The sequence below is a fragment of the Microsporum canis genome, genomic scaffold (assembly GCF_000151145.1).
Source record: "Microsporum canis CBS 113480 supercont1.2 genomic scaffold, whole genome shotgun sequence".
Classification (NCBI taxonomy): domain Eukaryota; kingdom Fungi; phylum Ascomycota; class Eurotiomycetes; order Onygenales; family Arthrodermataceae; genus Microsporum; species Microsporum canis.
The window spans coordinates 293221-309450 of record NW_003299168.1 but is presented as its reverse complement, the minus strand read 5'-3'; the positions used below and the strand labels follow the sequence as shown (position 1 = coordinate 309450).

Here is a 16230-nt window from a genome sequence, read left to right as displayed (position 1 = left end):
GATATTCGCCAATACAAGATACATCTATGGGTGAACATCCCACACCCCATACTTGCAAGCTCTCTACTATTTATTCAATCCTAATATCTATCCAGGTAACTTTATCATTTCTAAGGATGGCAATGGAACCGTTGCCGATTTTGCGAAAGTGAGCTTTTCTTCCGTCCTGTTTCGCCAAATTTGCGATGGTCTCGTTAATGAGCCACAAGTATAATATGCTGCCATGGATCGATATTCCTAGTACGGAGGGAATTGATAAAATAAAAGCATTATACACTATCTCTAATCCCATGATTATTAGTGTAGGATCCTTTGTGGTTGCTGGTGAGTGAATACCAGGCTATGAAGGTTTCAACCCCAAAGTGATGCTTAATATCTAGCCCTTCTGTTGCCATTTACCTGATACCTTCCGATAGATCTGCTATTAAATATAGATCAAACACAATTTTAACTTCATTGTATATATAATTCAAGATATAAAGACGTAATATTGTACTAGAGCGTTTTACTATGAGGTGCTCAAAGGGCTGCGTAACTCCATGTTCAAAGCTTGGAACTACTCCTTATCTTTGATATCAGTATCATCTTCCATTGCCCTCATCTGCAGCTCGTGTCGAGCGTATCATCGCTGCTCGTAAACTAGCAGCCAGCGCAAGGTCATTTTCAGGGGCGGGTGCTGGCAAGTCGAATGTTTTCCCCATGATAAATTCATTGGGTAGTTCGAGGCCGGAAATATCCCTCCCAAGAGAGACTGCAAGGTATGGCCCCATTGATGCCCATAGAATCTTGCGGCTTTCGATATTTTCTACCCATTGAGTGTCACCTCTCTTCTTTGCGTATAGGGATGTGATCGCGAAATGGAAGGACAAATATCTGTCAAATATAACCAGTCTCTCTGCCGCCAATTGGTGCGGGCTCGCCCTTTTGGCCGAATGGCAGATTCTGACAATACCTCTTAGCGGGGCGATTGTCGGTAAGGAATGTAAGCTCTTTGCCGCCCAGTTCCTATTCGAGTCATTAGGTACTGGAGTAAAAACCATCTTCAGAATATTTGAAGGTGATGATAGATCTTACCTTCCATTTGTAAGACTCACCCATAAACGTCGTCCAACTCTGCTCTCTTAACGCCTAGTTAACGAGAATGCATTTCCATCTCGTTAGCTCCACTTCATCTGTAGGAAATACCAGGATAATAGCAATAGTGCCATTATCTAGTCCTTGCTCAAGGGTCCTCCAAAGGGTGATGCCTATAAATAATTAGCTCAATACTATATTAAATGCTGCACTTTACTTACCATTCCTTGGGTCCTCTAGAAAAACTTCCCCTACTCCAAAGAGGTGCTTTAGTTCATCACCTCTCGGGGTTTTTGGAACTAGATTGGCTGCTCTAACATATTTGGCCGTGTACCATGCGCCAGTGAGATGACACCAAACTACCGTTTCCCCGTTAGATTCCATTTTTGCTTCCAGATAGTTGATAACGTTCGTTCTAACTTCTTCCTAGTCAAGATCTGTGGTTATCTCTAAGAGAGGAAGTTCCAATAGCTCGTGTAGCTATAGTAGCTACACACCCCCTCTCCATGAAGTCGGCGTTTGACTCATGTTTATATATCTGTCCATTAGTTTAAGCCCGAGCTCTTCTTCAATATGAGCTACTGTTCTACTCTGTCTCTTTATAGTCTGTAGCTCTTGAAAGACCGGTATATATTGCTGGTCAAGAGTTGTAGGCTCGGTGTAATACTCTTCCTCTGCGAGGTCCTTCCAGCTTAGAGCGTGGCGGAGGCCCTTCTGGTATTCTTCATAGTAGTCAAGCCCCGCCATTAGTACTTCAAGACTTCTGTTTAAGAAACTCTGAAACTGAACATCCACGGGGCAACTGTGATATATTTAATACAGTGCTAATAACTCCAGAGTATTTTTCTCTAGTTTCTCCGGGTAAATATGGAGAATGTTTGTGTCGCAGAGGAAGGTTAGAAGTGATACCCAGTGGTATTTTTGGTAGCTCCATGGTAACCGAGTGACTGGAATATATAGAAGAATTCACTAGTACTAGTGAAAGGCGCTCCATTACTCCGTAGAGAGTGAATCGGAAAATTGTTGGATGTGAGAGACTTGGAAGATATTTCTATATATATATCAAGGCCATGAGTCAAGGTAAATGTGTCATACTAAGAATGATCCTAAAGGAGGCATTCTTCTTGAGCAATAGGCCCATGGTTCAGACATGATTATAGACCCCCAGCCCCCTTTCATAGAGTGAGATTAGTTACACTGGTATTATGATGGTGCGACATCGTGTATATACTGTTCCATTATGAAGAAGGCTGGAGAGAGCTTACTACGGTCAGACAGAGTTGTATTGCTTCTTGAAGATTGCGCCCAACTGTAATGGCAGGTATAGATGATGCAGCATATGCCACTCGACCAAAGATGGAGCCGTGGGCAAGGCAGATGCTCTGTTGCATGGCACCAACCTAAATAAGGGGACACGCTGCTGCGTTCTCATAAGTACTTTTGGCTTCAGCTCAAAGAATCCACTGTTACTGTGTATGACATTTCGTCAAGTGGTATATGTGATATTATTGGCTGTTGCACTCGACCTTTGGTAATATAGACTGACACTGCCCGAATGATCCTTTGGTATATCACGTGACTTAAATAATACTAAGTCTTGGCAGAACGCTAGCGTTGTGTATATAAACCCAAGGCTCCCCTCTCTTTTCCGCCTTTTTCGTCTTCTTCTTGCGATAAAAGTATCTCCAAAGGCTCAAATATCCATTTGCCCATTATCAAATAACGAGAGCTGGGGCTGAAATTCAACCTGTTACCCGTGCGACAACAGATGACATGGCCTATAAGATACCCATATACGAGAACAGAGCTAAAGGACAATAAATAGTGCTTGGTGTCCATATAGGAGAGATGCTGCCCTAGTTGGTACGTGATATTAGGAAGATCTTGGGGATGAACTTTTCGAGCTGAATATTATTCTTGTTGAGAAAGGAAACACCAATGTCATAACAGTTAAGTTAAGGTGATGGCTAACTGGATGGTATTACCGCCCTGAGGCTCAATATCTCAAAAGAACTGAGAGACATTAATACATAAACGTATTATTAATCAATCAACGATTTCGTTGCCTCGAGTTTAATCACGTGACATGATTATAGCGCGAGGTAACCGCGGAAAACTCGACCTATGAGGGAAGATGTTGGGACAGGAGAAGACAGGTGTTTGGGAGGCGCTCGCTATCCTTAGCTCGTATCGCCAAGACGTCTGTTCGACCGATAGGCCGCATTCGGCACTCTCACACAGATATATATATAGATCGTTTATGTCCGCTAGACCTGACTTCTATTATTATTATTCAATCTAAACCTATATATCGGTCATTTCTGTGTTTATTCGGTCTCTGAGGTTTCCTTTTGCTGCTCCGCTGTGCTCTGTTCAGGCTTCAAGTGACGCTGATAGTCTCCAAGAGTTGTAGATAGTGATTACTAATTACTCTTTCAGACCTTTCCAACTCTTCGAATAATCTTGGTCTTTTCGAGCTTCGTATTCATTACTATTAGGCAACGTAAAAGCGGATAATTTTTCGAACTTCGAACGACTACGAGCCTAAGAAACATGCGATCGCTTATATAAATTGCTATATTTATTTATCAGATCGTCGTCGGCGTTGATACAGTAGGAAAAAAATAAAAATTATATAGCAATTTAACAATAATATAATATTTTTCGATTTTTATTAAAATATAATTATATCTAGAGTATATACTATATTATAAAGATTTATTTCAGTTGTTATACTTATTATATTTTTTATATTACCAAAATAGGTTAGAGCATTTGGAGATTAGTAAGCAGGGCTATATAAGTCACACTGAAGCGAATCAAGCGAAGGTTTTATTTTTGCTTTACTACAAACTATTTCTACTCTAGTACTTTTTAATTCCTTCAACCTTTAACGAATAAAAATTACTTTTTTATTTCTCTTCTTCTAAGAAGTATAAAGTAAGTTAAAACTTATTATTTCTAGCTTTCTTATATTTTATATATAAATTATAAACTAATAAATTTTAGTAATAATCCTCTTTTAGAAGTCTTAAGGGTCTCTTAAGTCTGTACTATTCTTTCGAAGTTGAATAAAGACCCTAGAGCTATAGAGAGTACAGACCTGTGTTAGGCAAGGCCTATATTACTCTTGTTCAATACTGAAGGGCTGCTTGTTAAACGTCAGAGAATGGTTATTGACTTAACTCAGGACTCCGAGTCGGAGCGCGATGCCTCTTCAGTATGCCTTCCGGGATAATCCTCAAATACCCTCTTACGATATCTTATTGCTCAGAAATATACGATGGGCAGTAAGAATATTGTAGAGACTCGATATTGTGTTGTTGTTTGACGCTGTTTCTAATCTTTTGATTTAATCGGTTGTTTTTTATTTTATTTTATTGCAACGGTTCGTGACGCGCTAACCGCTTTGGGAACTACGTATAGAGTCCTGAAGTTCTGTCTAACCAACTCTTGAATGTTTTTATGAGACCCAAATCAACTGCTCCGTCTCTTACTCGATCACAGCATATTACTAGCGGGTCAACTTCGAGCTCTCGTCCTGGGTCAAAATCTTCGAATATCTCAGTGCTAATTACCTTACAAAAGCCACCAAGTTCAAATGCCAACCGCAAGAGATCACTATCAACCACTGATGATGTTAACACAAACCCATCACACAGGCTGGCAGAACATCATGGGTTGAGCTACTTCTACTCTGTTGATAACCCGGCGGAGCTAAAGAGACCGTACAACAAATTTAAGCAGTATGACCGAAAAGCTGAGATTCCCCGGCCAACCAAGCGCTATATACCGCCAAAGAGACAAGCAGATGGAAAGCCTGTGTCTGACCGTCTTGAGGCCCTGTATAAGCAAAAGCTTTCTCGGATCCAAGGCCCTCCTATTCACTTTGTGGCCCGCAACATGGCACACAGGGTCGATTTTAACTTTGACTTTATCGATTCATACAAATTGCATGATGGAGTAGAAGTGCTTGGTCCCGAATTCCTATGCGGATGCGGTTGTACCGAATGCGGCCGTGACTGCAGCTGTCTGTTTCTGGAAAGTGACTCTAATAAGCTGATTAACCCGTACCAGGATGGCCAACATGGTAGCAGGGTTCTGACGCCTGAATTCATCAAGAAGAGAGCAGCCGTGATCCAGGAGTGTTCCTCTCGGTGCAACTGCTCTGGTTCAAATTGCTTGAACCACGTGGTTTATCGTGGTCGTCAAGTAGAACTGGAGATATTTCAGACGAATAACCGTGGGTTTGGGATACGGTCCCCCAACCCGATTGAAAGGGGCCAATTCATCGACATCTACGTGGGGGAAGTGATTGTCAAGACCACCAGTAATGCTCGGGAGGAAGCCTTTGATACAAGGAAACACTCCAGCTACCTCTTCTCTCTTGATTTTTATGAGGGTTATGAGGGAGTGGATGCCAACTATGTCGTTGACGGACGCAAGTTTGGATCCATCACAAGATTCATGAACCATTCGTGTAATCCGACCTGCAAGATGTTTGCCGCGACCCAGACAAACGACATGAAAGTGTATCAGCTCGCGTTCTTTGCCGTCCGCGACATCCCAGCGGGCACTGAGCTAACCTTCGACTACCACCCTCGATGGAAGAAGAAGAACCAAAAGATCGACCCTAGTGCTACCAAGTGTCTCTGCGGGGAATCTAACTGCCGTGGCCAGCTGTGGCCGACGAAACGCAAAACAACGAGGGCCGGGGGTGATGAATCTTCCTCTGACGAAGAGTCTTCTGAAGAGGGTTCGTCTAATGATGATGAAGAGTGACGCTATCTCTTGCCGTTAAATTCTTCTGGACTTGGATATAGGTGTCGGCGTTAGAAATACCCTCCGCCTTTAATTTTGGCTTGTCTCTCTGTTTTTCTAGCCCGTGTCTTTTCTTGTTAGCATCGAAATACCCTGCTGTTTGCATTACTCTATCTGCGATATCATTGCTTGGGTGTTTATGTGTCTATACTTCTTTTCTTCTTTTGTACGGCATGTAGAGCGGGAAACATAATCAAATAGGGTCATCTTCTTTCGATAAGTACTTCTGCATTAATGCGTGTTTGTCTGCTGGCGTATCTAGAAAATAATCACAGGCCAAAAGAGATAAACAATGAAGAAAGGGGGCAGAGAGTATAGAATGCTCCACAACACGTACACTTGGGTAGGAAATGTTATACCTATGAATATCTGGTATCATACAACGTTTCAAAAGGATAAATTAAAAATAAGGACAGAAGAACATGATAAAAGAAAAGAACAGAGGAAAAGCTGCCATTACCAACTCGAAGCTGTGATGACCTTTATTTCTGGGGTATTATCAAGGCCATCCTCTTTTTCGGTGGTAGGCTCTAAACGCAATAAAAGCGTTTTATCAATAGCACTGCATTGTACAGCGGCGTGGGATAAGAGACGAAAAAGGGGGATTCATTATATCGAGATTAAGCTGCGCCCTCCATGACCTCGACGATTCCTCCCATGACGAACCGCGGGGACTGGCGAGCTGAAGTTTGTGATAGCATGGAAGGCTCTCTTAGGTCGAGGCTGAACCTCGACAGGTTATTCGAGTCGTTATGGGCGTCCGACATGAATGGCATGGGGTCTACCGGGCGTGGTTCCAACAGGCCGAGTCCACGTCTCTCAACAGAGTCCTCACTGCACCTATAACGCTCCTCGGTGAGGGCCAGGTCGACAGTGGACGGACGACGGCGTAGTAGGATCGTCCCCAGGCCGAGGGAGGATGACGAGCAGCACTTCTTGCTTCGGCTGCCGATTCGACGGAGCGAGGATGTGAATCTGTTCTGGCGTGGAGAGGCACTGATGGGGCTTGAAGTGGGAGAAGATGCTGGACTGGAGGTTGCTGAGGTCAACGGCGACGGACGGTCAGAGTCAACCTCGCTGTCGACGGTCGACTTGGGCGAGAATGGAATGGTCAACGACGGCATCATCTCCGTCCATGGCGAGGGCAGCAGCTGGCCCGGATTGCGTCTCTGTTCGTCCATCTTGAACTCGCTGGTTTCAATGGCCTCGAAAAGGCTGATCAGGTCGTGCACAGCAGGTTTAGATGCCATCAATGTGTACACTCAATGGCCTTTGAGTACGCCCCCTTTCTTCGTTCGTATTGGCCCCCCGTCTCTCTTCCGGCGTATAGTATATTGGTCTTGGAGTATTCAATGTCTTGTTAAATAGGTAGAGGCGCTGCCTTGTCTTTTTGTTTCGGGCCTGCCCAGGATATTCGACCAAAAGTCAAGAGATGCACACGGAGGTTATACTGAAGGCACTGGGCACTTGATATATAGAACAGCAGCAGCTCGAACGATAACACCCCGTCGGCGCAAGGAAGAGCCAGGACTGACCGTCTGTGTCTGTATGACGGATCGACCGTGGGAGAGAAACAGAGAGACGAGACGGAAAGGTCGAAAGGGCAGAGCAAGCAACTCCTGCAACTCCTCGCAACCTCAGCGTCCCGGCGAGAGAGAAGGAGAAGCCCTATCGAAGGGAGACCGCAAGGGACGAGCAAGCCGAATAATTATTATTTTTATCTATATTTCCTGGTTGAGTGAAAAAGCAAAAAAGGCACAAAAACGTCGACTTTCTGGTCGAACCAGTTTTGATCGCTAACCAGAGGAAACAGAGAAACACTTTTATTATTCCCCCAGGGAAGAAGACGAAGAAGAAGCAGACATCGAACCTTTTGCAGGGGAGGGAAGAATAAGAATTACGATGCAAGAAGAACGACGATGAAACGAGCGGCGCGTTGATCAATGATACTTGCGGGTGGAGCTATTCATCTCTTCTTCTCTCGACATCCATCCATTTTATATACTTCAACGGCTCTATTACGGGGGCTGTCCACCGTATCCAAACGGCCTTCTTCTTCTTCTTCTCCTTCTCTTGGTCAATCCCTTTTGTCCTGCCTGCTACGTCGACCTTTTTCGTGCAGGTAAGACATTCGTCTGCACAGAAAAACAAGGACTCCCGCCCTGGTACAAGAAACCCCGGTTTAGTTTCAATTCCAACCCTCGATCCATGTGGGATTTCTTCTCCTGGGCGGAATACTCTGCCATTGGATGGGTTTCGCATTTCCTTGGTCGTTTATTGGCCGCGGCTGTGCGACTATTTGTCTGGGATATACTTAGTATATATCTATATCACCCAGCTCATATACATGGCAGCAAGCTTCTCTCTATCTCTCGCGGAGACAAGACCCCCTTTTTTTTTTCGTTTCGTTTATACACTTAAAAATGACTTGTCTCCAGCTCAGCCACTTTCCCCAGCGAGAGAGACAGACCTGCAGCCGACTAGTTCGGAATCTGGCCCAGTCTGATGGGGTTGTCTTGAGAGGGAGTCAAGACCTGTTGAACCGCGGTTTGAAAGCTCCTGAGCTGTTGATCTTCGCTAGATCATCTTGCCTGTGCGAGTTGGATGTTGGATTATTTATTAGGAATTATCGGTGGTTAGGTTATATATACATACAGTGTTTAAACGGGACGCTGCACTTGTATACAGGAGTCTATGGGTAACTGCAACAGGGAAACACGAGCAACAAACCATGAGTCTCTAGCCAACTTTGGTCACCGCAACCAATTATCAATAAGAACTTTCAATGTAAAACACGGCAAGGAATGCAAGAACGAAATGATAAAACAAGTTGGCGTTATCATTTACAAGAAAAGAAAAGATGAGTAGAAAAAGGGGGGGGGGACTAAAGAATCAAAACATCTCATCCATAACGCAAGTAAAAAACTCCCATGAGTTCGTTCCCTTTTTTCACCGCTTCAGAGGGCAGACTCATAGATGCATTAGATAGGCTGAATAAAAATAACTCTTTTATGTATGTTTTGTTTTCCGGTCCCCCTACGAGTTGGAATCATGTCTGTCGTGTCTGCATTTCCCCGTATTATACAGCGTATCCACAAGGGGGTTGATATATTTTTTTTCTCACGTCGGAAGAAGTAAGAGAGGTAAAGAAAGATCGGAAGAAGAGAAGAAAGAATCGTGGCTGTTGGCAGTTGTAAGGGAAACGCGACTATTCGCCTGCGGAGCCATGCGATCGACGACGGGTAAAGCTGCGTCTGATACTCTCGCCCCACACAGAGTGATCGAAGGAATCCAGCACATTCTGTACGCTGACGGAGCTGTCACCGCGTTGATGGCCATGTTCCTGGCCCGCTTCGTCATGGGCGCCAGCACTACTGAACGATGACGACGGGCCTTCGCTAAGATGAGGGGAGAATGATGGGTTGAAATTCCCCCAGTCAGAATGTGTGGGCGATGGGAGCCGAAGGGCCTCGTCGCCGAACATGTTGGTTTCGATCTTGGGCAGAACCACACGAGGCGGATGTCTGCTAGGTGACCCTTCTTGCGATCCCGCGCGGTCCTCGGAGGCTCGTCTCGACTGGTCCTCATTCAGAGGCCCGTCTTCGTCCTCAACGTATATCTCGGGCACTGAGAACTGTGGCACTGAGACCAGACGGGAGTCATGGCGAGCCTGAATCCGCTGCCGGAATCGCCTCGACCAGTACAATGTATTGAAGAATCCAACCACCACGTTTCGGCGGACGGCTTCCTCTACTCTCTGGAGACGCGCACGCCGTCGAAGGAATTCTTCCAACCTAAGCAAGCGTTAGCTAATTGGCCCAGCAAAGTGAAAATGAATGAGGACGAAGAAGCTTACCTCAAGCTCTTGCTATCTGTGATAACGTTATAATGAGCAAGTATCATAAGGCATGAGGTGAAAGATATTCCTCGTTCAGGGTCGGCTGAGACGAGCACTTCCTCGTAAAACGCATTGAGGCGAGCACGTCTTTTACGAATCTCGGCAACTGGCAGATGGGAGAGACGGAGCATGAGCTTCTGCAGGTCTAGTTCGCCAACAGACCGAGAATGGGATATTTCAGACTCGCGAACATTGACGCGGCAGTCCTCGAGGATGCGGCCGACGGTGAAATCCCCTTCATATATTCGCATTTCAAACACGCCAGACAGTTCCTACAGTTAAAGCGTTAATATCTTGATCATGGCATTTCCAGCATAACGAAAGATACTCACCCCTAAAAGTCTCGGGAAAACCTCTTTGGAAATGAATCCCGTTCCGTTCGGGTCAAACGTCGACCAAGCCTGTTTGAAACGACGGATTTCATCTCTGCTGATCGCATAGAGGCCACTGCTTCGTTGATAGACATAAGAAAAACTCTCGAAAATAAGCGAGACGAAAAGAGACACAAAAATATACATGCTCAGAATGTTCCACGAGATAAGCAATGTTCGTGCCCAGGCGGCACTGCCACAGTCGCTCTTATAGAAGTTTTCTCCCAGTGTACAGTATGGAGGCTCCATAGTTGCAAAGTCCTCCATGATTTGGTTCCATCCTTCGCCACAACTCATACGGAATAGAAGAATGAGCGCCTTGGGCACGCTTCTGAAGTTGATATTCCCGGTTTGGGTACCCCCGAATTTAGTCAGGCCAAAGATCTGAGTCAGTGCAATGGCATAGACAAGGAAGAGGATAAACCAAGTAGCCAACAGATTACCGATCGACGTCAAACTTGCTGCTGCAGTCTTAAAGAGTTGGTCGAGTTGATTGTTGCGGGGTATAATGAGCAGGGCGATAGACACCAGGAAGAGTTTGTGAAGTTGGGCGAAGACTATGCTCTTGTCGTTGATCAGGGCAAGAAGGGTCGTGATAAAGGTTCCCGATACTGATACGATGGAGTATAAATCCCATGAGCTGCGTCGGAATCGAGGCCAGGTTAGGCCGACAAGACGGACGACAACATTTGCAATGTAGAAGAGAGTGAGGAAGAGAAAAAGTGCGTCTCGTGTCCGCTCCCACCATGCAACTTCCGGGTAAAACTCGAGGACCAGGAGAACGAGGTGGATGAGCAGTAAAGCAGTGATGAACCTGGCCCATTTGCCATGCTTTTTTACAGCCACGCGATAGCACCAGGACTTGAATTTGTGGTTATCCTTATTGACAGACCGCTTGGAAGGAGATATCTGTTTCAGAAGCTTGCGCAGTTCTAGCCACGATCGTTGTTCTGCCGTTAAGAAGGCCACGCCCGTTTGTTCCGTATAATTCCGCATGAAAACAGAAACGAACAAGGTCAGGACAAAGACTGCGCCGAGAAGGTTGAATACCAGAAAGAATAGGGCGTTTGCTTGAGATGAAAAGGGCTGTGGCTGTTTGTCAACACCTGTGATGCTCATTGCATTCCACAGTACGTCAGTCCACCCTTCCTGAGATACAATCTGAAAGAGGATGAAGAGAGAGCTTCCAAAGTTGTCAAAACTGTAGAATGGATTGTGGACTGCTCGAGGCGCCAGCACCTCCCATTGATATGGAGAGCTTTTATATTCGCCAACACAATGCGAGAGGGAAACATATCCGAAATTATTGTCGTTGCATTGCTTCATTTGACCATTAAAAAGATTCAAACCGTAAATGGCGAACGGAATAAGGAAACTCATCGAAACGAATGCAGCCTATTTACCCATGTTAGTTCTGTTGTTACATCTGTACAGTATGTACCCACATACCGAGATAACCTTCCACCCTCCCATTACTATCACTGCATGGAATGTTTCTCTTGCGCTATCACTGACGTTTAACAGCCTCAATGCTCTGAGTGCCCTAAAAGCACCCACAACTCGGGACACATCGCCCGTTTTGTACAAGGCCGCAACGACATTTACCCACAAGGTTATAAGCACAATGCCATCAATGAACCCCCATGATCCACGGAAGTAGGCATTAGGAGTCCAGAAGAAACCATCTGCGATCACCTTAATAACAGCCTCAACACTGAAAAGGATAGCAAACCATAAGTCCGTCCATACAAACCAATTATGGATACCGGGGTTATGGGTCTCAAAGTAGGTGCGCTGATATAAGGGGGTGCATATACAAGCGATCAACACCATAGTAACAATGGCTGCGTAAATGAATGCAGAAAAGAGATACCACACTGGCTTATATGGGTCCACTCCTTCAATACGCGAATTCCCACGGCCTGGTCCTACCATCCGTTGGCAAAGACGACGGATAGGGTTAGAGGGCGTAAAAATGTAAAGAGAGACATTGTACCTAGGGTATCTCTGGAGATATTGTCGTTGGGCACGTTTCCTTTGCTCTGCAGCAGAAAGAACTTCCTTCGCCATTGCTGCAGGGTCAAGTTCATCATGATCTCTAGAGAACTTAAGTTTTGAATAAAAGGGGTTAGGCTCCCTATTCAATACTCGCTCTGTTAACTTAGTAAATATGCGGGAAAAGAACCCAGGCCGAACTTGCTGTTGCTCTGGTGGATTCTCTGGCGGATGGGTTTCCATGGGTCTCAGTGGTGAAGTTTCATCCAAGAAGTCCTGGACTACGGCTTCTTTCAAAAGCATCTCGAGTGCTGCAGGGCCATGGTCAAGGGGATCTCTGTATCTTCCACGGTCACGACCAAGCTTGAAAATGCTGGACAATGCGAGATTTCCGTGGGAGGATTCGCTTAGTTGTTTCTGCTGCAAGAATGCTCTAACCTGGTAGAGCCGTTTTTCATCCTCAGAGATATCAAAACTTTCCTGGATGACAGCAATGAACATATTCAACACAACGAAGTTAGCTAACACAAACCACATGACAAAAAAGGCAGCTGAAATCCAGGCAGTGCCCTTGGAGTTATTAGCTTCTGTTGCTGAGTATAAAATAGATGTCCAATTTTCACTGGACAGGATCTGATACATCCCCAAAAACGAGTTATATATATTAGAGAAAGTAGTCCGAGTAACATCACCTTCCGGGGACATGGCAGGTATCTGGTCACGGAACAGTTGGACGGCAAATATGGATGTTAAAAAAGTGATCAGGAACACGAAGATAATCAGGTTAAATAGACCGACGATGTTGCTGAAGACGGTCATGATAAGGGTTCTCGTCAACGAGAACGCAAGAACTATACGATACACCCGGAGTACTTGAAAGATAGATAATGCCGCGTAGACATCTCCCGAGGAACGAATGGGGGGTATTTGCATCACCATTGTGACCACAGCGAGGATAAGATCGGCCCAGTTCTGTCGGGACTTGAAGAAATTCCTCCAATCGACTCCGATACGAAAACAAATTTCGATGAAGAGGATGACGGTGACGGCAGACTCAGTACTGTCGATGAGGTCCTTTCGGTTAGCGCTCATAGACGAGCTTCTCAAACATTGCACAATTAGGCCAAAGGTAATGATACCAATCCAAAGATAGTTCGTCCTGTTGAAAAGCCGCTTTAGTTTGCTTACTCGACGAAAAGACGTATCCTCAGGCCCGACTTCGTCGATTCTATCAGTGGTAAATGCGCTCCGTTTGCTTTCCTCTCGAATAACTTGGAAAGATGATGTGATGACAGCAACTAGCAAGTTGACAAGCCATAAACTGAGGAAAATGAAGCCAGTGATGAAGAAGAGGGAGGCGGCAAGATAGTCGCTGTCCGTGGTATAGTATAGAAGGTCGGAAAATGTATTTGAGCTCATCAAAACGAAGACAAGCTCAAGGGAGTGTAGCACATCGTCAAAACTCATAGTGCCTTCATATGGACTTGTACCCTCAATGCAGAGAGAGCCCTGGGGGCATAAGTGCCCTTTTGGGCTTGTTGTCCCATTCAGACCATTGGCATGTATCCAGGGCTTAGCTATGCCAGTGGCATTGTCTAGGTGGCCTCCACAGAACTGAATTTTACCTGGTGCCTGGTTTAAGGTGAAATTGCTCACGCCTAAAGGATCCACCCAGACACAGGTTCGTCGAAGGCTAGCTTTGAAACTCTGGACACCGATGATTGCAAACAGAAGCCAGAAGAAACCTATAAAAAAGGCAACATTAACTAGAAGAGGCGCTGCTTTCTTTAAACTGCGAAGAATAACCTAAATTGTGCGTTAGTAATGAACGGAATTAATCAAATAAATAAAAAGGGGTAGGTTCGTCTCACAGTTGTACCGCTTGTCAGTGCAAGAAGGCGGAGGATTCGGAGACTGCTCAACATTTTAAAGATGAAAATATGCTGGTTAGAGTCAATGGATAAGACGGATAAAGCGAACGCAATCCAGTATGATACAACAGCGAGGAAGTCCAGCCTATTGAAAGAATGCCGTAGAAAAGCACGGCGAGCAAGTCGAATACGCTGCTGCTGTCTACTATCGCCAATTTCATCTGCTTGTTGTTGCATCGTTGTGAAAGACCTTATAATGGACATCTGCTGCAGGTCTGCAGGCTTCTTCGTAGATGGTTGCCGTTGCAATGAGAACAATTCTCTTGTTTTTATCATTACAGCATTTCGAAATCCAGCGGACCGGTCGAGAGTACTGTATTCCTCAGGGTTGAGTATGAAGCCAGAAACGATGGTCCTGGCAATCAGTTCCAGGGTATATATGATGAAGATTGCTAGAAAGAGGATGTCAACCACAGGTGAAGACCAACTTCCTCTGCGGCCAGTATGAACAGAAGATTCAATTGCTAATAGGATCGTCTGGACGACAATAAGAATCAGGATTATCGGTTCCGTAGCTGGATGGACGAGTACTTCACACAGCCACCTCCTAACTGCGTTGTCTGCGGAGAATATTCCTAACGATTTGCCCCTTAATGGACTTAGAGATGGATGCATCGGTTTCCGCTTGGGTCTCGGAGGCCTTTTCTCGGGCCCTGCCTCGTTTAAGGTCTCTGAGGAGGCGACGTCGTGAGCATATTCCATCATGGCAGGTAACGAAGGGGGTTCATCCATTCGCGCCTGTTTGAGAACAGATTTTTGTCTCATCACACTCTCGATAACTTCGGGCTCGTTACTTAGATTGACGACACGCTGAGACACCATCCTCATCATAGAGCTTGCCCTCGACAGGGCTGACGAAGGAGAGGGAGAGGCTGATAGTCGTCCAGTGGCAGACCGGTGTGAATTCCGTACACTGCTTCGTCCAGTCCGCAAACCATCCTCCAGATCGTCACCCAGATGAGACCCGCCACCCGAAGCGTTTCCGGCAAAGTGAACACTACGGCCTCCATTGGAATTCCGTTTGATCTGACTCGCGTCTGGAACAGGGGCACCGCTGATGGGCTGTAGGTAGCGTGAGTCCGTGAGAGGCAGGGCATCGTTCTCTCTATCATATGATCCTGATCCATCCCGGGCTAACGTATCCTCAGAGATACCAAAATAGCCGTTATCATCACTTCTTCTGCGGTTGTTCTCAAAAGGTGTAGATGAGCCCGAATGTCTAGACTGCTGGGGCCCGAAGCTCAGTCCAACCGTACTCTGGTGAAACGACGCGTGATCAAAGGTCGTAGGGCTAGTATCCTGGGATAAGCTGACGGACTCGAAGTTATCATAATCTCCTGTTCTCCTGTCTCCCCCTGTCGGCGAGTTCTCTGCAATCCGCTCATATCGTCGCGAAAGTGTTCTACCTATAGAACGTATACCTCTAACCGACGTCTGTCTCTCCGGCAGCGCATCTTCAACCGTAGCCCTTCTTGCCCGACGCCCTGCGCCATCTGCGATCACCGTGTCTGGAGGCCTTGAGAGATCTTGGAGGGGTATTGAATGGCTGCCAGACGGGTTATTCGCATCGTAGCCGGGGTTCTCGGACGGAGCCATTTGTTATTGGCGCTTCCGCTTCTCATCGAGTCGTAGGCATTGCAGCTGTCAGTCCCTGGTTAGTACGTATCTATCGTGAGCTGTCTGGTCAAAAAAACAGGGCGTAGATGGGCAGGCGAAAAGTCCACGCGTTTCCAACTTGTGTATAGCAACCGCAGATTCGCGAACGGTGACTTGAAACGCTTCAACGCAGGATGCAAATGGCAAGGAGACAACAGTATCAGGGGGGGCTGTCAAGGGGTGTGTGCCAAAGGGGAAAAGAAAAAGGTGCCCTCTCAGCTCTGCAGGGCGAAGTTGACAAGCTTGCGTTCTTCCCCAGGATCTAAATTCTGCTGGCCGTTTTGGCGAGATCGTGGCTGAGAGTGAGTGACGAACGTCGACAGTGGCGTATTCACATTACATACAAATAAATTACGCACACAAAATACAAAATTTATGTGGGTAATACGATAACGACAGGACAGTATATGTCAAGGAGTGTGGCTTGGAAATCGTTATTTGCTCGTCCTTGGGAGTGAACTTGTAAATGTTTCTAAGAATAACT

General features: G+C 45.8%; 4 protein-coding genes across 4 annotated transcripts; 1 reads left to right on the top strand and 3 right to left on the bottom strand.

Annotated features, from left to right (window-relative positions):
* Positions 1 to 581: 581 nt before the first annotated feature.
* MCYG_01546 (uncharacterized protein) lies at positions 582 to 1821 on the bottom strand (the record flags this gene model as incomplete). Its single annotated transcript, XM_002848566.1, has 5 exons — positions 582 to 1005; positions 1095 to 1120; positions 1186 to 1247; positions 1296 to 1433; positions 1572 to 1821. The coding sequence occupies 5 exons, from the start codon at positions 1819 to 1821 to the stop codon at positions 582 to 584; spliced, it is 900 nt and encodes a 299-aa protein (XP_002848612.1).
* A 2462-nt stretch (positions 1822 to 4283) lies between these two features.
* MCYG_01545 (histone-lysine N-methyltransferase Clr4) lies at positions 4284 to 5856 on the top strand (the record flags this gene model as incomplete). Its single annotated transcript, XM_002848565.1, has 2 exons — positions 4284 to 4364; positions 4501 to 5856. 2 exons carry the CDS (start codon positions 4284 to 4286, stop codon positions 5854 to 5856), a joined length of 1437 nt encoding a protein of 478 aa, XP_002848611.1.
* Positions 5857 to 6515: 659 nt separating this feature from the next.
* On the bottom strand, positions 6516 to 7145 carry MCYG_01544 (conserved hypothetical protein; the record flags this gene model as incomplete). The annotated part of the gene is made up of 1 exon (XM_002848564.1): positions 6516 to 7145. The coding sequence occupies one exon, from the start codon at positions 7143 to 7145 to the stop codon at positions 6516 to 6518; it is 630 nt and encodes a 209-aa protein (XP_002848610.1).
* Positions 7146 to 9103: 1958 nt separating this feature from the next.
* On the bottom strand, positions 9104 to 15733 carry MCYG_01543 (calcium channel subunit Cch1; the record flags this gene model as incomplete). Its single annotated transcript, XM_002848563.1, has 7 exons — positions 9104 to 9529; positions 9620 to 9689; positions 9752 to 10065; positions 10126 to 11559; positions 11614 to 13233; positions 13348 to 13965; positions 14031 to 15733. The coding sequence occupies 7 exons, from the start codon at positions 15684 to 15686 to the stop codon at positions 9104 to 9106; spliced, it is 6138 nt and encodes a 2045-aa protein (XP_002848609.1).
* Between the last annotated feature and the right edge of the window lie 497 nt (positions 15734 to 16230).